At 36.1% G+C, this 27995-nt stretch overlaps 2 protein-coding genes across 2 annotated transcripts in view; one reads left to right on the top strand and one right to left on the bottom strand.

The window, feature by feature from the left end:
• Window positions 1-14258: 14258 nt before the first annotated feature.
• Window positions 14259-27995, bottom strand: part of LOC106872764 (V-type proton ATPase subunit d) — a 30601-nt gene continuing 16864 nt past the window's right edge. The window contains exons 3-8 of the mRNA XM_014919855.3: window positions 27677-27855; window positions 26480-26559; window positions 25519-25596; window positions 19216-19392; window positions 17769-17846; window positions 14259-16559 (exon numbers count right to left, since the gene is read on the bottom strand). Of these exons, the coding sequence (XP_014775341.1) occupies window positions 16398-16559; window positions 17769-17846; window positions 19216-19392; window positions 25519-25596; window positions 26480-26559; window positions 27677-27855 (754 nt within the window). The 3' untranslated portion in view covers window positions 14259-16397. The remainder of the gene's footprint in view (window positions 16560-17768; window positions 17847-19215; window positions 19393-25518; window positions 25597-26479; window positions 26560-27676; window positions 27856-27995) is intronic.
• On the top strand, window positions 21563-23904 carry LOC149137718 (uncharacterized). Its single transcript, XM_089357972.1, has 2 exons — window positions 21563-23514; window positions 23557-23904. Exon 1 carries the CDS (start codon window positions 21909-21911, stop codon window positions 22869-22871), a length of 963 nt encoding a protein of 320 aa, XP_089214098.1. The 5' UTR covers window positions 21563-21908; the 3' UTR covers window positions 22872-23514; window positions 23557-23904.

The following is a 27995-nucleotide window of genomic DNA, read 5'->3' as shown; positions in this document are numbered from 1 at the left end:
AGGCGGCACTGGTAACGGTCACGCTCAAAATGGTGCATTTCATGTGTCACCCGCAATATATATATATATATGGTTGCCATAATAAAACTCCGAGTTTCGGATGTCGGGGCAGAAACCTGCACCAGCATCTCTTCAGTTATTGAGGCAATTAAAATATGCCATGAAAATGACCATTCAATAAGGGAAAAAACCAAAAGGGAGGAAGTAAAAAGTAAAGGAGTAAGAAAGCTCATAGCAATCGTGTGTGCACGCATGTACATACATACACATGCATGCACACACACCCATGTACATGTGCCTATATGCATATGTTCACTCAGACTCACATGAAACACACACATGCACACCCACACATATGTCAAATATATGCTCATATATATGCAACGATGCATGTACACATATACAAATCCAACTGAATAGTTGTCACATATTATATTACAAATAAATTCGTCTATTTACATAATATCAAGGTCTCTGTCATTCTTTTGTTGTTTTACCATTACTATTAAGAAATATATGTATATATATATACATACATATATATATATATATATATATATATATATATATATATATATATATATATATATATATATATATATATATATTATATATATATATATATATATATATATATATATATTGATATATATATATATATATATGTATGTGCATATATATATGTGTGTGTGTGTGTATATTATGTATATGTGCAGATTTTATATGTATATATATATATCTATGTACGAACATATGCATGTGTTTATGTATGTGTAGTGCACACGTGTCTGTACTGATGAGTATATGTAAAAACACATCTGTGAGTCTGTAGATAACTTTGTCTCTTTCTCTATCTCACACAAATGTCTTTACTCTCCTTATTTGTGTATTGTGTAATTAGGTTTAATTATAGCTTTGTTATTATTTATTCCTACTATAAGGTACGGGTGAATGGAGCATTTGAGATTTGTGTCCTTTGCAAAGAGGTGAGAGGGAGAATACATGCCTTCAAGGTTTGGAGGAAACAAAGTTACTGAATTTCTCTAGGTCGGTGCCAGTAGGGCGATGGTATTTTTGAAGGCCATTATTCTAGAAGTAAATACTTGGATGTAGTGTGTAGTATGGGATTTGTTGAATGAGATACATAAAGGATGATAACAGGACAAGCGGATGCATCAAGTCATAGTTCAAATGGTCAATTATGGGAGATATAAAGTAAAAGGTTTCTAGTGCATTAGTGAGTGAACTTTAGACAATATGCCTGAAAGCTAATGTTTTTGTTTTTCTCAAATGGTCCAGAATGTTTATTTATGTAGCAGCTGCTTTGTCCTACAAATGTGAATAGTATCTAGTGCAGTTGTTACCCTCAAAAAGAAAAAAAATCAGTGAAACTTTTTGCACCCTTCCCCCTTATTAATTATTTCTAATTTAGGCACAAGGTTAGCAATTTTGATGAGGTGGGTTAGTCAATGTCACTGACTCCATTACTTGGCTGGTACTTTAAGGATGAAAGGTAGAGCTGACCTCAGCAAAATTGATCTCAGAACATAAAGAAATGGGGTAGATATACCCCCTTTAGAAATATATACCCCTTTTAAAAAAGAAACATACCCACTTTAAAGAGAAATATATCCTCTTTAGAGAAAAAATATAGCATTTTTAGAGAATACAAAGTTGAGCTTACATCCATATAATTGTTCTGTCTTCATCAAGCTATTAGACAAGTTTTAAAATCATCTTAATATTATAAAACATGGCAATTTGTTTACCCAAGGAGCCTTATGAAAACCATTACTCTAATGTACATCACACTTGTAGTTTGTATAACATTAACAGCTTTTCAGAAACTGAAATAGTTTTGGACACTGAAATGGAAGTTAAATCTTTGTAATGCAATTTTGAGTATGTTATAGAGCCTTTATTTTTGAAAGTTATGCAATTTTGATATAGGGTGCATTGTTTATGTGTGAATGGCATCTGTGTGCAAAAAACTATCGACAAATACAGAGGGCAGTAACCTCTATTCAGGAGTGTGTTCAACTGAGAGCAGCATTAAGTCATTTATATAGAGTAGTAAGAAAGTTGAGAACAAGCTCTAAGACATACATGAGAAAAATAAAATAAGCAGCAAATCTGGTAGCTTTATCAACAAGGGGTTACTTATGAGGGATGAGCAAAAGGATTGAGTAAAAGGGAAAACAGATTCTGCAAGAACCTTCTTGTGATCATCTTCTTGGCAAAGAAAAAAAATATGACAGCTGTTCCAAAGGGCCTGAAAGATGTGTGATGCATGAAGTAAATTTTTGCTTTTCTTATTTCTTTACTGCCCACAAGGGGCTAGACACAGAGGGGACAAACAAGGGCAGACAAACGGATTAAGTCGCTTATATTGACCCCAGTGCATAACTGGTACTTATTTAGTTGACCCCAAAAGGATGAAAGGCAAAGTCGACTTCGGCAGAATTTGAACACAGAACGTAACAGCAAACGAAATACCGCTAAGCATTTCGACCGGCGTGCTAACGTTTCTGCCAGCTCGCCGCCTTGCTTTTCTGGCGATCACCTTGTTAATGACTGTGAAATTTCTTACAATAATAGTTTTAGCCTTCATGATAGCAATGTAGCTGTGGGTAATTTGGAATTGTGGGCGACTAACAGAAAATTTGCAAGATAGAACAAACTGCTTCCAGCACTTGAGGGAGGTGGAGGGCTCTTCTCAAAATTCAAGGGAACTGTGAGCTCTTATTTATTTATTGAAAGGAGGGAGAGTGGAGAGATCCATTAAATATTCAGAACAATGTATTGGCTAAAACTCTCCCTCAGCATTCTAAGCCCTGGTTGAGGGCCTTAGCTAAATGATCGATGTGACAAGATATATCAAACAGAATGATTTCAGTTGTTCAGCTAGTTCAGATGAGTGAGTGTCATTGCAAGTTTGTTGATTTAAACAATGAGAGGACACAATGTCAGAGGGTGTTAAATGCTTGTGTTGTTATTGTTTAGCCCCAGGTCAAAGCTGGTTGAGCAGAGCAGAGCAGTGCCTCTCAAAAAACTGCCCCCAAGGTGGAAGAAAATTTTATATGGATGCTGGAGACAAAGGGGGAAGTAGGAGTATGAGACATACATCTGTGTACTTTTTTCATCATTGGTCTCTTTTTAAAATTAGCTTCTAAAAAGAAAAGGTATTAAATATATCATGATAATGCTTGTTAGTTGCAATCACAACAATAACTAACTAGAACTCCTTCAGTTACGATGAGGGTTCCAGTTGATCCAATTAATGGAGCAGCCTGCTAGTGAAATTAATGCACAAGTGACTGAGCACTCCACAGACAAGTGTACTCTTACCATAGTTCTCAGAGAGATTCAGTGTGACACAGAGTGTGACAAGGCTGGCCCTTTGAAAAACAGATACTACTCCTCTTTGCCAGCTGAGTGGGCTGGGGCAATGTGAAATGAAGTGTCTTGCTCAAGGACACAGCGCGTCACCAGGAATTGAACTCATGGCCTTAAAATCTTAAGGCAAATACCCTAACCACTAAGCCACGCACCTTCACTCATGACAATAATGACAACAACAATAACAACAACATCATTAATAATAACAGGCTTAGAAATGTGAATAAGTAATTAAACAAAACCGAATGTATACCATCTGTATTTATAATATTTGCTTCTAGGAGGATTGTGTCATGGCAAGAACCTGGGGTGTAAGTACCTGGAGCTAAATTACTTGGGCCTGATAATACATGTATGTATATTAAAAATTGGAATGGGGTGTTGAATTATAGCAAGAAGAGTTGAAAAAATGTTAGCAAAACAAAAAGTCCTAGATACAGAGTGTACCTCGGATTACATTATCAAAAATGTACCTCTCTTTTTAAAACAGTAGATAGTTATTTGAGGGAGATTTAAATGTTCTTTCTAGCAGATTGAGAGTAACACACAGGTACATTCATTGGCTCCGAAGTTGTACGTTGGAATCTATACCATTCTAGTCTTGACCATTTCGACTTTGAGGAAGAATATCTAGAGCTACATTATTTAATGTGTCCTTCAGTTTTTAAAGATGGTGGAATGATTTTATGGGGTTTGATTGCTATTTCTAGCAGGTAACATGATAATGTCCTACGTTTATGAGGTAGGTTATTGATATCATGTTAGGAACACTTATAGGATAAAATGCAGACAATCATATGGAGACAGGCTATGTGTTCGAATCATGTCGGGGTCACCACTTTAGACGGGTAGTTGGTATTCTATCTAATGACTCCACTCAGAAGGCTGTAATCTTATTTGGTAGTAAATCCAGTATGAAGAATATATGAAACACAAGGTGGTAACTTTAAATATGTTTATTGTGGTCACATGTATGTATACACAAGCTGAATGGAAGTGGCTGATGTACATTTGTCCATATATCTACATGTATCTGCGTGGGTTGTATGTTAGCTGTTAACCCTGGTGAGGAAAACTCAGTGCAGTGTGTTGGTGCTGTGTAGATGTTGTTGACAACGTTGGTGAGAGACATCAGTGGTGGCAACGGAGATGGAGGTTGCTGTAATGTGGTCAGTGGTTAGACCTTAGAAAGTCTGGAAGCAACTGACGGTGAGACTAGTAGGAGGTGAACTTTTATAGCTGACAGGTAGGCTCAAATGTTGTTTAGAAAAGACTATCTCATGTGACTTACTTGAAGGCTGTGATTGGTTGGGTTGCATATTGCGATAGAGCAAGAGACAAGTTGTGCCAATACTAACCAATCAGAGTGATAGATACAATGGGGTCCAAAACAGTGCCCAAAGGTTAGCTGTTACCTGCTAAGTTCGTAAGTATATAATACAAGAGAGGAAGCTCACTCTAGTTCACTACAGACTTTATTATTCTGCATATGTAAATTTAACCCTTAACACATTGTGACCAAGAACTGTGTTCTCGTTATTTTTGCAACAACATATTTGTGTCAATCTGTATCCTGTCTTCCTTTTTCAATCAAAACAAAATTTAAGAATCACTTGAATCCACAAGTAGACCTATAAAGAAAGCTCTCTATTTTGATAAAAGTCATGAATGGGAGACAAACAAAGAAATCATTGAATTTTATATGAAGTAATGTGATTGGATTCACTGACTAGTTTTTTCCCTAATCACTCCATTTGCATAGCAAGCTTTGAGTTAAAAGTTTATATTATTTTAGTTATATTTGTTGTACTTATATTTGGTTCAATTTAAAAGATAAATAAATAAATTAGATATTAGAAAATTGACTCCAATCTTCAAATATATAATTATTTTTGTTGTGGTTGCAAAAATTAAGGAAAACCTTTTGTAGAGGTGTAGGACATAGAAATGGTTGAGCACTACTAGAGTAGTTAATTGTTTGTAGGTGATGTGTATTTTAAGATCACTCATGACGAAAATGATTTCTAAGAGAATCCAACAAACAAAGCTTCTACATAGTCACTTGACCTGCTAAAAAAAGCAACAAAAAAATCTCCCTTAAATCATACACTTAAAATCATACATCTTAATAAACAGGATGTAGTAAATAATGTAAATAAAAATTTACTTCTAAAATAAACAGGATAGTCACAGAGGCATAGCATGGGATGTGTGTGTGTGATGTGCAGACTGCACAAAGTGACCTCTTTATATATGTGTTTACTGTAGTCAAAGGTATATTATAAGTGTGAAATAGACTTTTTCTTCTAGATGAAGTATGCTGGTCTACCACAGGTGTTTTCGTCAACAGGAGGAAACAAATTTAGGTTTCAATCAGTTTGTCGGGATCCTATAAAGGCACTTCCCAACTGTCCCTCAATATATGTTTTACTTGGGCTACTGGTGAAATTGAGGAGGCGCAATGGCCCAATGGTCAGGGCAGCGGACTCGCGGTCATAGGATCGTGGTTTTGATTCCCAGACCGGGCATTGTGAGTGTTTATTGAGCGAAAACACCTAAAGCTCCACGAGGCTCTGGCAGGGGATGGTGGCGAACCCTGCTCTCTCTTTCACCACAACTTTCTCTCACTCTTACTTCCTGTTTCTGTTGTGCCTGTAATTCAAAGGGTCAGCCTTGTGACACTGTGTCACGCTGAATATCCCCGAGAACTACGTTAAGAGTACACGTGTCTGTGGAGTGCTCAGCCACTTGCACATTAATTTCACAAGGAGGCTGTTCCGTTGATCGGATCAAATGGAACCCTCGATGTCATAAGTGACGGAGTGCCAACTGGTGAAATCAAGTTCTTGTTGAAGTATATGTTACTTGTTTCAGTCATGAAACTGTGGCTATGCTGGGGTACCACCATGAAGAATTTTTAGCCGAATGAATTGACAGTGGTACTTTTTTTTAGTACTTATTCTATCAGTCCCTTTTGCCAAGTTACAGGAATGTAAGTACACCAACATGAGTTGTCAAGTACATCAACACCAGTTGACATGCAGCAGGAGCAATTGCGAGGGTTCTAGTTGCATGGTAATAATGTTAGCATTTGACACAAATGCCTTAGTTATGTCCCTTCAAGTTTTGTGTTCAAATCCCACCATGATCAACTTTGTCTCTTTTCTTTCTGGGTTACTAAAATAAGTAGCAGCGAAGTATGTCAGGTATTTGGGTTGATCAAACTGACATACTCCTACCCCAAATTTGTGGCTTCAGTGCCAATGTTAGAAATACTTGATATTATTATTATTAAGTTGATTCAATGTCTAAATAGATCTCTGACCCCTGAAGCAGGAAGTCCAGTCCTGATGTTGGTATTAAGTGATATTCTTGAGCAAATTATTTATCTAATCATGTTTTTATCAGTTATAATATGTTCGTGTAGCCATATCTAAAATGTATTAATAGTAGAATGTTAATGTTGCTGTTTTCACTATATTTGATCAGAATGTCACTGATATGTAATGATATGTAATATACAAAAAAGGAAATGAAATACAATAGAAAATACTTTGTCACAAGCATCAATATATTTAATATATCTTCTTACATCATGAATTTCATTAGATAATGCTAACTTCCTGGTGGATTGACTAAAGACCTAGATTTTACTTCTGTTTGATAGATAACTGATAAACAAAAGTTTGATGAAACTGCTAATTAATAAAATCCTTTCTACCATGGGTACAAGACCTGAAATCTGGGGCAATGGGGGTGCTAGTTGATTACATCAACCCTAGTGCACACTTGGTACTTACTTTATTGACCCTGAAAGGATGAAAGGCAAGGTAAACCTCGGCAGAATTTGAACTCAAAAGTAATGATGGATGAAATGCTGCTAAACGTTTTGTCTGGCATGCTAACCATTCTGCCAGCTTTCCACCTCTTACTGATAATTAATGTAATGTAAGTAAATGCCTCAACTCCTTTAAATTCTCATTCTAATCTTCCATCATAGTATGAAACAATTCCTATTAAGATCCTTAGAAGACAACAAGGCTGATTTATCAGCTTACCAATTTTGAGCTTACCAATCTTGAAGATTTGAATATATAAATGTGTGTATGCAGGTATTGCTGTGTGGTAAGAAGTTTGCTTCCTAACCACATGGTCCCAGGTTCAATTCCACTGCATGACACCTGGGGCTGGCGTCATTTCCTACTATAGCCTCAGGCTGACCAAAGCCTTGTAAGCAGATTTGGTAGACAGAAGCTGGAAGCCCATTGTATATGTGTGTGTGTGTGTGTGTATGTTTGTGTTTGTACCCCACCACAGCTTGTCAACTGGTGTTGGTGTGTTTACATCCCTGTAAATTAGCATTTCAGCAACAGAGACCAGTAGAATAAGTACTGGACTTAGACAAAAAATAAGTACTAGGGCTGATTCATTCGACAAAAAATTCTTCAAAGTGGTGCCCCAGCATGACTGCAGTGTAATGGCCGAAACAAGTAAAAAACAAAAGATGTGTGTTTGTGTGTGTGTGTGTGTGTGTGTGTGTGTGCGTGTGTGCGTGTGTGTGTGTGTGTGTGTGTGTTTTAAAGAGATTTGTTGTGTAAGCCTGGAACAATGCTAGAAGATACAAAGTAAACTACAAAAGGAAAATAAAATAAAACAAAGTTGCAGTGTTACTTTGTGTTTCTATATTTTAGGGTAAGGACATTTGGAAGAAGCAGTAGTTGGAAAAAGTCATTGCTCAGATATGTGGGAGAAGAAGGAGGGAGGTGACGTGTGCAGACTGGTATTGCAATAGCTTCTATTTATCTATTTAGATTTTAATATTTATTAAAGAATTTTGAGTGACAACATACTTATTGTCTTTATCATCATCATCATCATTTAACAGCACCTTTTCATGCTGGCATGGGTTTGACAGGAGTTGGTAAGCCAATGGACTATGTCAAGCTCCACTGTTTGCTCTGGCATACTTTCCATGGCTGGATAGTCTTCCTAACACCAACCACTTCACAGAGAGTGTACTGGGTGCTTTTTATATGACACCAGCACCAGCAAGGTCAACAAGTAATTTGCGGTTCAATCTTCTATAGAAATATTAGTTGGTTTTGTGTCCAAAAGATAAATACCTATTCTGAAACAAAAAGCTTTGACCCAATTGTACTGTTATCTATCCTCTATATTTATTTATTATCTATTTATGAATCACTTTCACTTTGTGTGAGGGAAGAGTATGTGCATGAAAGTGAAATAATATTTAATGTTCGAAACACTAAAAAGCTAAGATGGGATTAAATAATCAATTAAAAAATTTTAGTTGATGTCAGTATTATTTATTATCTCTTTTTCTGATAAGTATTAAAGATAATTTCAGGCATGTTCTTGCTTTATTGAGGATCATCAGCAGAAGTGTAACCTTACTATAACCTGCCAAAGTAAATTGCTAAATAAATATACATTTATATATATTTGCTGATGTAGAAAAAGAGTATTATTCAGAATTAAATAACTACAGAGTTTCAGGTTCAATCCTTCTGCATAGCATCTTAGACAAGTATTTGTTACTTATAGCCCCAGGCTGACCAAAGCCTTATTAGTGGGTTTTGTAAACAGAAACTGAATAAAACCTCTGTGTGTGTGTGTGTGTGTGTGTGTGTGTGTATGCATACGTATGCACGTGCGTGTGTGCATGTATGTGTGTGTGTGTATGACTACCTCCTTGCATTGACATTGCAAACTAGTTGGTTGTAAGCAAGTGTCCCCATCATGAAAGTGGTTTCTTACATTTCCAATCTCCCAAGACATGTCTGGTCATGAGGAAATATTGCCTCACTTGGAAACAGGTGAGGATTGATATCAGGAAGGGCATCCAGCCATAGAAAATCCACATCAGCAAATTCTGTGTCACCCATGCAAGTATGGAAAAGCGGGCCTTTAATAATGATGATAACATCAACAACAATAACAATGATGACATTGAGTAGGTAAAGGTATATTTAATACATTAGAGATTGACTCTGTTGACTTCATAGACAAGATAAGGAAAATAGTGGTATTTTATTTTTTACCGAAGTTAATGATAGCATTGATGGAGTGTTATAACCTCAAAAAGAAATCAAAGTTGTGTCATTAAATCAACTTAACAAAAAGTTATCGTTACTTCATAGTATTAAGCTAGTAATTTTAGGAAAATATTCCCACTTTTAAGGAAATTAGCTATTTTCTCCACCTTTTGTTTTCTGTACATTATTCAAATTACAAACCAATGAATCTATGTTTAAATACAATGGCAACAGAAACTTTAATACCACACTAATTAAAATGGTTTTTATATATTTTACAATCCACCTGATAAAGAAATAAATATTCTTTACAGTTATATCATTGCAAAACTATTAAAGATTGCATCTTAATGGAAAAAATTATTAGTTTTGATTCTGCCCAGTGAGTTGTAGTTTAGCCAAAGGTCAATGACAATAGAGGAATTCAAAGTCAAAGCCATCTCAATTGTGATAATTCCATCTATTAGGTTGTTTTTGTTTTTTCCCCAGACAGTCTAAGGACTCTATTATCCAATGTTTTCATCCATTTTTTAAACATGGTTAGGATAAAATTTGAAGGAGATTTGGTTTTTATTTCTGATAGTTTCGGTGACCACATCGAGGTTCACTATTGACTCATGTCCAACAGGTTATTTACTTAAAGTAGCTAATCTGATATCAGTTAGAGCAGTTGTTCCTTAACATTAAAGAGTTAGAGACAGTAGTTAGAGGAAATAATTTAATGCAAGGGCAAGAGATGGGTGTTTTGAGGGGCTTTTTTTCTTCTTTTGAATAAAGGTGATTTCCATGCCCGCTGTCATTGTAGGAAGACAATTGGCTAATTTTTTAAAAAAACAGTAGCATATATAAAATAATAATAAACAACATCAATGATATGAACCACAACGATGAAGACAATGATGATGATCATCATCATAATGTTCATAATGATTGTAATGGTCAAGATCATGGTTATGGTGATGACGTTTCTAAGAATACAACAAAATACGTGTTCTATTTGTTTAATAAGTGTATTGATCTCAGCTGTTGTCTGCTCAAGGTCAGGAGTGAGTCAACACTGTTGCCTGGCTTATCTGGCCATTATTTAACAACACACACATACACACACACACGTGTGTGTGTATATATGTGTGTGTGTGTATGTGTGTGTGTGTGTGTGTGTGTGTGTGTGTGTGTGTGTGTGTGTGTGTGTGTGTGTGTGTGTGTGTGTGTGTGAGAGAGAGAGAAAGAAAGACAAACAGAGACAACACATACACACATGCATGAGTGCATGCGCATGCGTGCACACTTGATTTGTAGACAGAAAAATAAAGTGAATGTGTGATTGTACGAGATTGTGAAATAGATAGATAGATTTAGAAAGAGACAGAGAGAACAAAAGGGAAGGTAAGATAAGAAGATAATGAACTAGACAGAGGTGTGTATGATTTGAATGTGTGATAATGTGTATTTATCAGGTTCTAATGTATGTTTAATACATTTTGGCTTATATGTTTAAAGGGCAAAGTAATAGAACTTATTAATATTTGTAGCATTATAAGGCTACATTGTAAGTTCAAATCCTGCCAAGGTCAACTTTGTCTTGTTCAATAAAATAAGTACCAGTTGAGCACTGGGTTGATGTAATCGATTTACACCCATTCCCAAACTTTCTGGCCTTGTGCCAAAAATTTGAAACCAATAGTTGTAGCATTGTAAGGCAGCAAGCTAGCATAACCCAGCACACCAGACAAAATGCTTAGCAGCATTTCATTCATCTTTTATGTTCTGAGTTCAAATCCTGCCGAGGTCAGCTCTGCCTTTCATCCATCTGAGGTCAACAAAATAAGTACCAGTTGAGCTCTGGGGTCAATGTAATTGACTTATCCCTCCCCGCAAACTTGCAGGCCTTGTGCCAAAAATTAATGAAATTAATATCTGTAGCATTGTTCCATTCACCAACAAAACTACCACACAGTGATATCTCTACTGAAAAATATAACCAGGAATAAGATAAAAGCGATTACAGAAGATTGGAAAAATCCTCAATAAGGAAATATTTTCATTTTAAGTAAACTTTCTGAATTATCCTCCTTGTAGAAATATAATTCTATCATAATCACTGTTATCATTACCATTTTGCATCCATTTTTCCATGCTGGTGTGGGTTTGGCTGAGTTTTTCAGGGCTAACCATTTCTCATTTGAAGCTCCTGTTTTCCTGGGTCAGGAATCAGATCTCACTCAATGCATTCCATTTTTACCATGTTTTCTAGGGTAGGATGCCCTTCATATTAGTTTCAAATTTTGGCACAAGGCCAGCAATTTCAGGGGAGTGAGGAAGTTCATTATATCAACCCCAGTAATCAACTAGTTCTTATTTTATCAATTCTAGTGTTCTTCCCACTGCATTTGCTTGATCCCACCAAGCTTCCGTTGTTTTAAAATTGCCATATAATCACTAGAATTGAAAAGGATTAACAATGGTCTACATTAGCAATGTAGTGTTATGGTAGTGTTCAGAAAGCACTAATGTCACTCAACACAGTGTTATCTCTGTCTTTGATGTACGTTTGTTTTGGATACAACAATTAGAATATTGTATGTATAAAAAAAAGTGTAATTTCAGCATTGAGACAAATTTTAAGCTCTTTCCACATTGCCTACAATCTGATATATTACATGCATTTATGCAAAAAATCCATAGATTCTCATTGCTTACTATCCAGATGAAGAAAATCTGAAAATTCAGAAGGTAACATTTGATATAGTAATTTATAAAACCTTCACCAATTAGTAACACCCACCCCACTTAATGACTACTGTTGCTCTCTCTCCACTAATACCCTAATGTAACTATAATTCTATTCCTCTTACATTACTTACCCACCTTCATGCCTCCCTAGAATCATCACCCACTCTGTCTTCTACTCTCCCTCAGTTATAGGGGCCACTCTGGGCCCTTAGTCTTGCAAGTTACAAGGCAATCTCCTCTAGTCTTGGTACCATGAAAAAAAGCACTTGGAACATTTTGTAAAGTGGTTGGCATTAGGAAAGGCATCAAGCGATAGAATCCATGCTAAAGTAGACACTGGAAAATGACACACTGCTCTAACTCTCAGATCCTGTTGAACCAATACATGCCAGTATGGAAGCCAAACATTAAATGATAATGATTCAACAGAATGCATAATTAGATAACTGACACTATTACACACACAGTAAAAAAGATTGCTGATGATTAAATTTTGTTTAAACACTAACAATCTATGAAATCAGTCCTAAATATATTTCTCGCTCTCTTTTAGAATGTTTTTCAGATCCTGCTGTTGATTTTCTATTTACTTTTTAAAACTTTCATTGCTCCACAAATGTCTGAGAAGGCCAACGCACGAGAGCAAGGGATGTAACTCTGAGAATATATATTAATAATCATTTACTTCAATGCTTTATAGTGTTCCAAGAAAATTTAATGTTCTACAAGTTTAGGTGTTCCTTAAAATTTTTTTCAAATTCATTCATTTTTAAAATAGTACAGCAATTTTTTTTTTTTATATATATATGAATAAATTTTCTAAAACAATTGTTTGCTTCACTTCATTCCTTATTAAAATTGGGTAGCAGGATTAGTCTGAAAAAAAAATATAAGTATGGATTCCATAATTTTTGGAAAATCATATAGGAGTTCCATGAAGAAAATAGTTTAGGAACCACAGATCTACTCCACACTAACATATGTTTTTGATTACAGTCATATATCATTTATGTTATGAATATTGAAAATTGATTTAAAAAGAAACTTTAGAGGCATGTTAACTATTGCTCTAGTACCTCTCTATCAATGAAAATTCACAGCAGCTCCTTCCAAAGAATCATGTTATTTCAGTGTAATAGAGTATTTGCTTTGAGGAGACCTGGCAAGCCAAATGAGATCGTAGCCATGGCCTATGCCAGTGTTGCATAACTGGCCCATTTAAGAGTACCCTTCAATCATCGGGCAATAATGCTGTGCTTGAGAAGACCTGTTGAGTCAAGTGAAATTGTTGTCGTGGTCAATGCCAGTACCACCTGACTGGCATCCATGCCGGTGGCATGTAAAAAGCACCATTCGAGCATGGTTGATGCCAGTGACACCCGTCTGGCTCCCATGCCAGTGGCACATAAAAAGGACCCACTACACTTTCAGAGTGGTTGGTGTTTGGAAGGGCATCCAGCTGTAGAAATCTTGCCAGATCAGATTGGAGCTTGGTGCAGCCTCCTGGCTTGCCAGTCCTCAGTCAAATCGTCCAACCCATGCCAACATGGAAAGCAGACGTCAAACGATGTTTCCATTCCAATATAGACATTACACTAGCACTCCATTGGTTACAACAAATGTTCCAATTGATCCAGTCAATGGAACAGTCTGCTTGTAAAATTAACACATGTGGCTGAGCACTCCACAGACACATATACCCTTAACATAGCTCTCAAGGAAATTCAGCATGACACAATGTGACAAGGTTGGCTCTTTGAAATATAGGTAGTACTCACTTTTGCCAGGTGAGAAGACTGGAACAATGTGAAATAAAGTGTCTTGCTCAAGGATACGCTGATGGGAATTGAACTCACTATCTTACAATTGTGAGCTGAATACCCTAACCACTAAGCCATAAGCCAAGCTTATTATCACTTTATAAACAGGGATTTTGAAGTAGCATAGAATACATGGTTAAAGTGATGTGCTGGAGTTAAGTTATAAAGTTGCTTTGTTTCAGAGTTAATGACACATGAATGGTTCAGATTTTCTTCCAAAATATATGAAAATAAATTAATAAAAGCAGGATTAAAATCATGATAGTTTATAAGTTTTGATATTTTATTTTACAAAACAACTCCCTAGTTCCAACAAGTCTACTTCACACTATTGATTTTCTGAATTTCTTTCCATACTATGAAGACAAAAAGTATTTAAAAAATAAAATAAATGACTTTGAATTTTATAACAACTTTCTGCAAACAGAAAGATAACTTTAATTCTTTAAATTTAACAAATAGACACACACACCCTCAAAAAAAATTTTAATATATAATTCAATACTCAGAAGAAAGTTTTAGGTATTTCAATTGAGCATGAAGGGGTGACAAAATCAACTTTCTTAAAGAACCAATTAGATTATTCACTGCCAAGTCAGCATTATTTCAGAGAGGCATCTTTAACAGATGTTGAAGAGACATTTCCAGAACAATTTTAGTCAAAAGCTTTTCAATGTGGTTTAAAAGTTTGCAACAAGAACAACCAGTCTGACAGTTTTAAGGTCCAATTTTTATCACCCCAACAAATATTGTTTACAAATACCAAACAGCTGCAAAGTTATTTGGATTTGCTATGAAGTGAAATATTTTCTAAAGATATTTCTTTACAATAAATTTTCATTCAGTACCAGAAAAAAAATACAACTAACTTTTGGTTGTCAGACGAAAATTGTTCTAAAAGCATGTCATGATCAAGTTTCTTTGATGAATGTATTAAAGATTCAAGTTATTTTTTTTCCAGGAATGCTGATTTTTTTTAGATAATGATGAGGAAATGGTACAATGAATCCTCTTCATTTGTCTCTAAATATCAACAAGACTATCATATCAAGATGATAAAAATCACAGATCAACAAAATACAATTATATATCCCAAGACCAGCAATGCATTGGTAATGACCAATAACATTTTAGATACACAACTTTTGTTTTTCACACCAATAACGTACACCGTGCTGAAATAATTGCAGCCAAATGGCTAACTCTGCAACTGTACAAATTTGTTGTAGATAGAATCAGCCATGTTTATAGTATCATATATATATTTCTGTAGCTATCTACAAAATTAGAGTTAACTTTGGTAATATCATCAATGCTAGGGTTCTATTATGACACACCAGCTTTTTTTATTTCAATTTTAAAATTAATGATATTAAAATTAGTCGTACATCATTACATTAGAATAATATAATTTACAACTAGTTTGTAAAAAATATCAAAAGGAATGTTTAAGTTAAAATGACTAGGAAAAAACAAATAAACAGCACTACAATAAATAAGAACTGTATGAAAACACGAAATTATATTCACCAAATACAAAACTTATTCTATCAACAGATTTTTATATCTAGACCTAAAAATAATTGGGCTTTTTTTTTTATATATACTTGATTAATACTGAAAGGTTAGCAAGGGAGGTAACTCTACAGTTTTCGGCATTTATTGAACGAAGTTTTAAGCAAAAAGATTAAGATAACCTAGTTCGGAGAACTTTTTAGTGAGGGAAAATATTACCTAATTAACATGTGATATTTGATTCTTTCCATTCCAAATATTTAAACAAAATTTAGGATATTCTTTAATTCTACACTAAACTTATGCACCAAAAGTAAATCTATGTAAAATGACACAAAGAACTAAAGTTTTTGCTTTTTTATAGTTTTCTATTTTTTTCACATAAGATCATTTAGAATTTAAATAAAGTAATTGCAACTGTAAATCATATTTGGCTTGCAGATGTTTTATCAATAATTCAGTACCACCTTATGGTACTTGCAACAACAATAACAACAATACACGCCAATTGCTAATTCAAAACTATGAGCAACGGCAGAAACAGGCGGAAAAGAAAAGATAAACAAAATCAGCAATAACAAAGAACATAACAGTAAAACAGCAGACAATTTCAGCATAGCTCTAGTTTTGGCTACAGAAGTCTACAATGATGTGAAATCTTTCTATTCTAATGGTTTGATTCCTTTCATTTTGCTTTTATTGTTTGTTTTTGTTTTTTTCCTTCTTCCCACTTTACTCATTTTTTTTTTAATTTACTTTTATATTTTCATCTGATTGATGGGAAGCACAGAAAGAAAAAAAATTTCAAGATGATATAAAAAAAAAAGTGTTAGCAGTTGGTCTTCAACTAAATTTCAACAGATTCACAATGACTTCAGAAAATGGGTATGTAGCTGTCAATTTTGGCTCGGTGGCGCTGTGCTACACATTCAGCAATCCAGATGATGTTGCGACACTCTTGTTCTTTGAGTTTCAAGAAAGAGTAAAAGACACCATATTGGAACTGTTGCATGAAGGCATTCCTCATCAGCTTCACCTGAAACATATGCAATTGTAAAGTATGTCACTTTACTTCATCCAACAGTTAAAACGTTCAGATATAACTCAGAGGTCAGTTAACTCTTACATTTTCCTTCTTATATATAAAAAAACTGATCACCATTAACTCTAACAAAACCTCATTATAACCCCATGCTCCTGTAAAACTAACATTGCCTTTCTTCCTCCCTAACTTCATCCCCATCACATAATTTCATTGCCACATTTTTCTGACATACAAGTCAAATTTTTCAGACTAAGATTCACAATGAAAAAACGTAAGGTGATTTATACACCAAGGCAACTTTAGAGGACCAAACATTCCATGTGAAATGCAGCAGGGTTTTGTAATATAGCGACAATGTTTGAATGCTTACACTATATACATCAACATGTACACCAGAAAATATGGTGTGCCAAACTAAGCATGCCTAACTTCCATAAATAACCCACAAAACGTCCTCCAAAATGCAAATGTTACATATCTGAACAAAATTTAACCACAAGAATACATTCACACTATCTATAAGCAAACAATTTAAAAAAATAAAAATAATAACCCTGCATTCTCTGATGACACTTGTGGTAATAATACATTTAGGTAAGAGTATATAACAAAAGCTAATACATTTTCCAAGACCACAAAATTCTGCCCCGAACAATAACTGCTTGAGAATTTCCATGTTCCTCCTATACTAGCAAACAGCTTACACTTCAGGAATAGTGTACCATCACACACATGCATAATTCCTGAATTGCTTGGAGAAAAAATAAATAAATAAAGAGTACTCATCCTATGAGTAAGCATTCACTCACACCAACATTCTTCAATCAATGGTTCATCATCAAGCTGTTACTTTTATCACTACTGCAACAGTCTCTGCTCCAAAGAAGTTGATAGTATATCATCTCCATCTACTTGTTTCACTAACCTCTACTCCCATCTGTCAAATATACCCCACATCCTAAACATTCGTTTACTATGTCATCTCCAGAATAACCACCTTAACTGCATTTTTGTCTTAAACCATATAGCTTAAAAATGTTGAAACTTATGTGTAATTATATATAACTTCAGCTTCCATTCCTTTTCTCCAATCTAAGCTACTCATGTTAGTCCAAGTAAATTTTGAAGAAACAAACAAAAAAGCAATACACACACAAAAAGGTGTTAAATCAAAGGAAAACCTTGGTCATAAAAAATTACCTCATATTCAAAAAAACGATCTTCTAGAGTTTTTTCACCAGCATTTACTCCAACTCCTTCAAATAATTCTTTGTATACCTGTAAAAATAACAGGAATATTGAAAATACAATAATAAAATTTAGCAAAATTAGTAACCATGTTAAAGGCTTAAATGAAAACATAGGCTTGTAAACATTCATAGCACAATGATGATTTTTTTGCATATTTCTCAAATCTTTCCACTTTTTTATGCAGTCATGTGTATTCTGTATTACTTCTCAGCTCATCCAAATAAGAGAAATCCAACAATTAGCAAGACAGCAAGTGGTTCATAACTTGGATAGTTTCACAGTCACAGAAAGAGCATACAACACTATACTCCCATTTTACTTTGGTGTCTCAGGTTTAAGCCAAAGCTAACACAGAGTTAAAGCATTAAAACTTGTTCCATGCAGACTGAGCCCTTTGAAAAATCTCTGCTGGTTCTTTCAATATATCTGGCAGAGTAAGATGTGGCACAGATAAGACAGAATAGTTATGACTGCAGTTCACAACTAACTGTATTTATTAGATTATTTAAAGTTTGGTTACTGACCTTGCTCATATTTTATTTCTAGAAGTTAGTCAGGGAAGGAAATGGTGTGGCCATATCTTTGCAGGCCTTCTCAGACTGGTGAAGTTTAATGTGCAAGCTTGAACATTCATTGATCAAGAACAGATATCATATAGTAGTGATAAAAGAGAGGAAACTGCACATCAGTAAGTAGTTCCAATGTGCTGGTGAGTGAAAAACTCCCAATAATTCAAAGAGTCTTCTTTTGGATGTGATCTAGGAGGTCAATACTTACATCACCAGCACCACCATCCCCGTCATGTGAGCAATATTCTAAGGTTAGTTTACTTGAACTTTATAGAGAAACAGTAACTGATCACAGCTGTCAGTTTAGTGATGTTACATAGATGGGGGAGCCATGAGAAATCAAAAATCAAGAGGCCAAGCATTTGTTACAACTTTGTGATGTACATAACTACAGAGGTGAGATACGGGTCTATATAAAGATATATGTAGCAATCATGTAGGTTGTATTGAAAGAAATTAGATTTTGATGTCATCATTGAATAATGTTCTTGAGGTTACTGTTCATGGAGGTCAAGCAAGTTTGGTGTGAGGCTTCTATATCTGCTCGATTTGGGGTGACCTGGGACTAAACATACTTGAGTAATGCAATTAACAGCTAATTGTAGCTTTGAATAAAAATAGTCAAAACTAATTTCCATTCTTTTAAATGACATTCTTCAGCAGTAGTCAGAGGTGACAGAGCTAGATATATATATGGCTTAACGTGATAGATCACATAGCAAATGGTGAAAGATGACACATAGAAGATAGGCTGGATAGTATACCGATATTTCAATTACAATAATATTGATGTTTTTGATAAGTAAAAGTGAAGCCAAGCTACTTACTGCATAATAATCTGCAACAGCTCGTACTTGTTCATAATCATCTGCTCTGCCCAGCATATTAAGGCCGTCAGGGTACAGTTTACCCAAACGTGGATACAACTTAGCACGATCTTCTTTGGTTAGCTCTGTCCCAAACGAATTAATGGTAATAACAAAGGCTCTTCTATCAGCTTCAAACTGCAAAATAAACAATGTAAAATGTCACACACAGTTACTTTTTGTTTTATTTTTATAGATATTGTTATTGTGTCTTTTCCAGTTTTGAGTTCATTTTGCAATTGTATTTTCTATGATTGTAATCACATTTTATGTGGTTGGGGCAATTTCATAAATGCATGGATAGTCAATTATTGCTGTAATAAAAAAAATTTTTTAATATTCTTAATTGCATTTCATATACTGTTTTTTTTTCCACTTATTATCTTCTATATATATAAAAATGAGAATGTGTGTCTGTCTGTCTGTGTGAATCCCTAAAACTTGAGAACTACGCAACCAATTTCATTCAAATTTTACAGATGCCTTACTTAGGGTTCCAGTTGTGTTTTAGTCAAAAAAAAATTTTAACTTCTTGCAGAGTTCGAGACAACAGCAACATAATATCTCCACTATTTAAGTATTACGTGTCAAAAGTGAAACAAAAACACTCATGTCAAATACTTTCACTTTAAAAATGAAACTATTCCACTAACTGAAACAATCACATTTCGATACTGTAATGACAGATACTTTCACAGAGAGAGAAAGAAAGAAAGAAAGAGAGATACAGAAAGAGAGAGAGAGAGAGAGAGAGAAAGAGATGTATATGTATACATATACATGTACACCATTTCGATACTGTAATGACAGATACTTTCATAGAGAGAGAGAAAGAGAGAGAGATGTATATGTATACATATAGATGTATATGTATATGTACACGTATATGTGTATATATATATATATATATATATATATATATAGATCTATATGCATACATGTATATGTATACATATGTGTAGATGTATATATATATATATATAGATGTACATGTAATATGTACACATATATACATATATACATCCATACAGATATCTATACATATATACACCCATCACACACACATACATTAGTCATTTGTTTTCTTATCCAAAACTACATCAAAAGTACTGAATGGATCTTTATGAAATTTGGAAATTATATTCTTTGCATAACGGCCATAACTCCCATGAAAATTCATATATTTTTGATGTTGATGAAATTTTAACCCGAACATAACAGATGAGCATTATTTAGAAAATGATGTCACACATTATCGAGGCTACCATTCTTTCTGGATGTGCAAAAGGGGATGACGTCTTTATTCCAAGAATTCCTCTTACTCCATCAGGAGCAGACATTCTTTTTACATTCAGAAGACTACAATTCCCCCTTCGTGCGACTTTTGCCATGTCCATAAACAAATCTCAGGGTCAAACACTGTCTGTAGCTGGTCTTCTCTTGGAAGAGCCCTGCTTCTCACATGGACAACTGTATGTTGGCTGCTCAAGAGTGGGCAGCAAAAAAACCTATTTGTATATGCTCCACAAGGGAAAACAAGGAACATTGTTTACAACGAGGTGTTATAATCACAACAGCAAGAAAGTATGTACATGATCACCTTCTTTTACGAAACTTCATTGACTTTCATATATTTATATTGATATACATATATATATATACGTGTGTTTGGGTGCGTGTGTGTATATACATCTCTATATATAAAGATGATGCGTAGTCTAGACAGCGTTTTTAGATTTCATTATTCTCTTTAACCCGGGCAACGCCGGGTATTTCTGCTAGTCATCAATAATTTTTTCCATTTATTTATCATCAATAATTTTAACAAAGCAGTCAATAATATATTCTCCTTCATTGTTCATGACTTCTTGCCAACATTCCACTATCCTGTCAATGCCTTGATGGTAAAAATAACTGTCTTGACTCAAAGATAAAAATAAGGTTTAAATTAAATGGGGGTGGAAAAAATAATTCAAATGAATTTATCTGACAACCCAACAGTTTGTTTTATTTTTTTCTAAATAACATAGCCTAATCTATCTCCTAGTCTAACTTAATTTTACTGAACAAGATTGTTAGTCTCAGTTTTCATTTTTCTGGTGAAAGGAAAAGACAAAATAAGGTTTTCTATAACCAAAAGCTATCCTAATTGCCCTGTTTTCAAAATAGCCTTTAGTTTTACCCCATGTTTTTGTTCTTAAGGACTTCTTAACTTTTATATATAATATAAAGGCTGAAAAACAACCAATTAAGAAATTGAAGAATACTTAAGGTCAGATAATCTATATCTTTAAGAATCCAGAGAATATTTTATGTTTTTAGACTGAAGTTAATATTTTATGTGCCATAACCTAATAACTGATTGGCAAATTCTTGTTCACAAACACCAACCCATTGAGAGTACTGTATCCTCTTTCTACTTCTTTTATCACCACTAACTACACCTCTGAATTGGCATGTTATGTATCTTGTAAGAGTTAATCGGCGACTTCAACTACCCCAATATAAATTGGGAACAAGACAGGAGTTTGAAAGGTGAGAACAATGCAGCAAGCAAATTCTTCAAGGTGACAAAGGAAGCATTCCTGATACAGCACCAGAGAGAACCAACAAGAATCAGGGAAGGACAGTGTCCAACTCTAGACAACCTGGTGATGACAAACAGGGAAGACATGATCAATGATATCATTATAGCACCATCCCTTGAGAAGAGTGACCATGTCGTATTGATCATCAGCTTGTCCTATGCATACCAAGAAACAGGAAAGAAAGAATATTTCAACTTTACAAAGGCAAACATAGAAGAGATGAGGAAAGACCTGGAAAATATCAGATGGGTGGATGAACTGAAATGTCTATCAGTTGGAGAGACATGGGAAAAGCTGCGCAAGGAATTGGACAGAGTAACAGAGAAATGTGTGCCAAAGTTGGAAGGCTCAAGAGCAAGAAGTGGCTCCAATAGAGATATGCTTAGAACAGTGTGGCAGAAGCACAAACTGTATAGACGTTGGTTGCAGACCAAGAATGGGCAAGATTATCAAGCCTACATCAGGAGCAGAAATAAAGTGACAAAGGCATGCCATAAAGCAAAGAAGAAATTAGAGGAAATGGTAGCAACACAAGCCAAGACAAACCCGAAGTCATTTTGGGCATACATGAAGTCAAAGACGAAATCAAAGACTGGTATTGCAGACTTGAAAAGAAGTGATGGTTCTAAGACAACCACAGACAAAGAGAAAGCTGATCTGCTGAACACTTTCTGTCAGAGTGTCTTCACTGTAGAGAAGGAAGGCGATCTACCAGACATGCCAGAGTACACGTATAACACAGAGCTGACCAACTTAAACATTTCTGTGGAAAAAGTTCACAAGCAGCTGACAAGCCTGAAGATTGCCAAGGCCCCAGGACTGGATGGAATCAGCCCACGCATACTTTCCGAGCTATCGGATGTACTTGCTCTGCCAATCACAATTGTCTACAGAAAATCAATGGAGACAAGCAAAATCCCAGACGAGTCACCCCATATTCAAGAAAGGAAGCGGTTTTGCGGTCAACAACTACAGGCCAGTAAGCTTGACCTGCGTACTGTACAAGGTGATGGAGGTGCTTGTTCATGAGTACATCACTGAACACCTGCGGCGAAATGACCTCATCAACCAAGAACTGCATGGCTTCACAAAGGGGAGATCATGTGTGACGCAACTGCTTGACGTTCTTGACATCTGGACAGAGACCTTGGATGCAGGGGAAGGAGTCGATGCGATCTACATGGATTACATGAAAGCATTCGACAGCGTCCCACATCGTAGGCTTGTAGCCAAAGTGGAAGCTCAAGGTATCAAGGGAAATGTCCTTCAGTGGATCCGGGACTTCTTGAGCCACCGGTCACAACGAGTCTGTGTCAATGGCATTAAGTCAGAGAGGGGAGAGGTAACAAGTGGCTTCCCACAAGGCAGTGTCATTGGCCCAATACAGTTTCTCATGTATAAAAACGATCTGCTTCAGCATGTCCAGAGCCATGTCAGGTTATTTGCTGATGACACAAAGATCTTTGCATGGAATGACATTGATGTGACCATGGCAACACTGCAAGACAACCTGGATCGCCTTCACGAGTGGTTGACGAACTGGCAAATACGGTTCCATCTTGAGGAGTGTTCCATCTTGAGAGTGGGGAACCCGAAAATGGACAGGAAATACTACATGAGAGGCCAGGATGCACAGGGGGGACAGACTGTGGTGGAGCTAGCAGAAAAAGAGGTGGAGGGGGGACAGACTGTGGTGGAGCTAGCAGAAAAAGAGGTGGAGGGGGATCTTGGCGTCTTGATTGACAAAGGGCTGACCTTCAGGAACAACATAAACCAAGCAACTGCAAAAGCAAATCGAATCCTTGGAGTCATCCAACAATCATTTGACTTTCTCACCCCTGTTGTCTTCGTCCGGCTGTACAAGTCTCTAGTTCGCCCGATTCTTGAATATGGACATACAGTTTGGCAACCCCGGCATATGGCAATGTGTTGCGAGTTAGAGGATGTTCAGAGGTATGCCGCCAAACTCATTGCATCCTTGAAAGAAAAGCCATACCCAGAGCGCTTGGTTGCACTAAACCTGCCTAGTCTCGAACATCGCCGTCTCAGGGGGGATATGATCAACATGAGTAAGTATACGCACGGCCTGTACCTGACCAACCGCACCCAATTCAACTACTTCCAAGGCAGAAATACGAGAGGACACAGCCTGAAATTGGAAAGATCACACTGCAGGCTCAACATTAGAAGTTGCTTTTTCGTACAGCATATGACCGCCACCTGGAACAGTGTGGTTGCAGCTCCATCAGTCAATGCCTTCAAGAACAGGCTTGACGCACACTGGATGGAGCTTCCTGCAAAATTTGACACTGTCTGTTACTATTAGCTACAACTGTCGAAGTGTTGTAACACACATGACAAATTAATTAATTGAAAAAGACCTGTGAACAAGCTCCTAGGAGCTTCAACACGGAAACCATCCAGTATCCAGTATTGTTATAATGATACTAAAGTTAAGGCTTAACTAGGATTAGTTCCATACTTACAAATTAGAACAACAATAACTCAGAATTAAACGGGTTGGTATTAAGACATGCATCCAGCCATAAAACTGCTTCAAAAAGTTCTGCCTAACTTATGCCAGCTCAGTAAATTGGACATAAAAATTTTGATAATATATACATGAGTATGTGAAATTTACTTAAAATCTTGTTTAGTGATTTCTTGAGATCAAGATTTGACAAGGGTGATTGTAGACTAGCAAAATAAAATGTATTTTTTTAAAGGTATTTCAATATTGAAAATGTGATTTTCATCATTATCATCATCGTCGTTTAACGTCCGCTTTCCATGCTAGCATGGGTTGGACGATTTGACTGGGGACTGGTGGACCAGGAGGCAACACCAGGCTCCAATCTGATTTGGCAGAGTTTCTACAGCTGGATGCCCTTCCTAACGCCAACCACTCCGAGAGTGTAGTGGGTGTTTTACGTGCCACGAGCACAAGGGCCAGTCAGGCGGTACTGGCGATGGCCACACTCAAAATGGTGTATTTTACGTGCCACCTGCACAGGAGCCAGTCCATCGGCACTGGCAAAGTAATAGCTGAGTCACATAACTGCTCACTACAAAATCACACAACTGGTTTTTAACATAACTGCAGGCTGGGCTGAATTAGCTTTAATAGTGGTCAACTAGAATGATCGTCATTCTAATAAGAAATACCCACATACCCTTGCACAACCTATTTCCAACAAAATAACAAAAGCAATGCCAAAAACAGACTATGCAAATAAAATGTGGATTCCACAAGTCACATCGTAGTCTATTCATGTAGGAAACTCTAACTATGAATAAGAGTTGACAATAAGAACTAATACAGGGTAGAAGCATTCCCTATAGCCAGTACCATAATAAAATGCATCCAGACAACACTAAGATTACATTATAATCAAGTTGGTTGGTATTCTCAATTGCTGTATGAGCTAGATGATGCAGACTACAAAACTTTGCAAATTTATAGCACCATGGAAGAAAAGATATAAAATGATGAGGAATTCTTCAAATGTATGATGAAAAGAATAAAAGGCATTTTAGACAGAAGACATACAATTGCCCATAGAACAGAGGTTGCCGAAACTCTTAGTCCATGAATCAGATCTAAAGAATCAATCACATTGTAGCCATGTAATGTATTCAAGATATTTAATAATACTTTGTATAAAAATATACTTACTTCAAGAGCTTCACACATAACCTCAGCTGTGGCACCACCAAGTTCTTTACAGAAGTTATAGAAGTCTTCAAGATATGCCTTTAAATTAATACATTAAAACTGAATATAATGAAGTCACAAAATCTTTAATGTACATGTGGAAATGAAATATACTTTAAAAACTAATAAGCACATGTTATTTAAAAACTAATTAATAAGCACATGAAATATACTTTAAAAACTAATAAGCACATGTGATTGGTGAAACGAACAAGTTACATAGTACAGTTAGCTTTTAGAATGAAACAATGTATGTTGCAGGATTATAATGAAAAATATGAGATTTTTTATAGGAGTGGCTGCAAGATACATCTCTCAGGTGCTTTGGGAAGCATCATCAGTAATGTAGGATGTTTTGGACTAGTCAACATTCAGTAATGCAACATATAGTACCCCATTTTACTAACCAGTGATTCCAAGCCCAACCAGGGCATCACAGACTGATTGACTTGCAAACTCCCAGCAGCCCACTTCAATTGGCTCACAGTGAGCCCACCAGTTTCAGCTTCTGCACTGCTCCCTCAATTCCTAGTGTTTGACAAGCTTACTCTTGTGAGCTTTCACTAAGTGTCCTTCCCAGAGAACAAAATTCCTAGTTGTCTATAAATGAGAGGTTATGGATACACTCTCGAGTCCATAAATGAGAGGGTGCACAGAATCAATCAGATTGTGACTACAAATAATGGTTTATTCAAATTATATTCTAATTACCTCAGTTAACTTGGCTGGACAAAATATACCATACCTACTTTATAAATAAGTAACATGTAAGGGATATCTAGCAATAAAACTAAGAATTGCTCCAGTCATTTGATCAGATGTTTAAACGTGCAAAAGTATTGCATTAAAACAAAGAGTTGAATGAAAAAGGATATAAAAAGAAAAAAGGAATTAAAACAAAAAAAAAAATCAATATATTTACCTTGTAGAGAGTATTTCTTATGATTTCAACATTCATTTCATCAAGATCTTGTTCAGAAATACAATCAATGAAATATGGTGCTGAAAACAGACAAGTAGTAGTAATTGTAATAATAATCAGGACCGTTCTTAATCTTTGACTACACACTCCGCTGTCACCACAATCTCATTGCTATCAACATACTCCAACATGCTACCCAAGTACCATTCCTACATAAATCCATATAAATACTCATGCATATGCATCTGTTACAATGATAAGCAGTGAATGAATAAGTTTTAAAAAATCATTGAGTAAAAAGGAGTTGAAAAAGCAACAGGGTATTAGTTAAAAAAAAAGAGAACCCTACACTCATATAAGCATGTAATGCAAATGGATCTAATCTGTTAGAGAGCATCTTGTATCAACCACTTGAATATTTCATCATCATTTAGCATCCATTTTCCATACTAGCATAGGTAAAACACTATGACTGGGGCTGCTTAGCCAGAGAACTGCACCATGTTCCAGTCTGTTTTGGCTTGGTTTTTACAGCTGGATGCCCTTCTTAATGCCAACCACTCCATAGAGTGTACTGAGTGCTTTTTACATGTCACCAGCATGAGTGTTTTTATGTATCGCCGATACAGGCACCTTTCACGGGTCACCCGCACGGGCGCCTTTCACAGGTCACCCGCACGGGCGCCTTTCACAGGTCACCTGCACGGGCGCCTTTCACAGGTCACCTGCACGGGCGCCTTTTACAAGTCACCCGCAAAGATGCCTTTAATGAGTCACCTGCACAGATGCTTTTTACGAGCCACCCGCACAGATGCTTTTTACGAGCCACCCGCACAGATGCCTTTTACGAGCCACCCGCACAGATGCCTTTTACGAGCCACCCGCACAGATGCCTTTTACGAGCCACCCGCACAGATGCCTTTTACGAGCCACCCGCACAGATGCCTTTTACGAGCCACCCGCACAGATGCCTTTTACGAGCCACCCGCACAGGTGCTTTTACGAGCCACCCGCACAGGTGTCTTTTACGAGTCACCCGCACAGGTGTCTTTTACGAGTCACCCGCACAGGTGTCTTTTACGAGTCACCCACACAGGTGTCTTTTACGAGTCACCCACACAGGTGTCTTTTATGAGTCACCAGCACAAGTGCTTTTTATGTGCCACCAGCAAAAGAAATGAGAATTGCTGGACTTACCAAGAGGGGTGTCAACCAAGACAGCATTGTAGAGTTCAGCTGGAGTGGAAGCAATATGGATGGCTTCCATCTGTTCAAAACTTCCAAGTGGATGGCTCTTCGGAATCAGTTCAGAAATTGGTCGCTGATGAACAGTACCAGTAATTAATAGAGTGATGTTGTCAATCATGTAGCTGTACCTGAAACAGAAACAAATCGATTACCTATTGCATTCACTGAATGCCTTATGACCATACTCACTAGTAACAACACATAGCCAACACCATTAACACCAACACAAATAATATTTTTCAAATTAATATGGGCAGTGATTCTCTGA

The sequence above is a fragment of the Octopus bimaculoides genome, chromosome 1, assembly GCF_046866305.1.
Source record: "Octopus bimaculoides isolate indiv1 chromosome 1, ASM4686630v1, whole genome shotgun sequence".
Classification (NCBI taxonomy): Eukaryota; Metazoa; Mollusca; class Cephalopoda; order Octopoda; family Octopodidae; genus Octopus; species Octopus bimaculoides.
The sequence above is the reverse complement of the archived record's forward strand: the minus strand, read 5'-3'. Positions and strand labels throughout refer to the sequence as shown.

Excerpts from the sequence above, each read along its gene's own strand:
- LOC149137718 (XM_089357972.1), top strand. The coding sequence starts at position 21,909 with ATGACAAACAGGGAAGACATGATCAATGATATCATTATAGCACCATCC.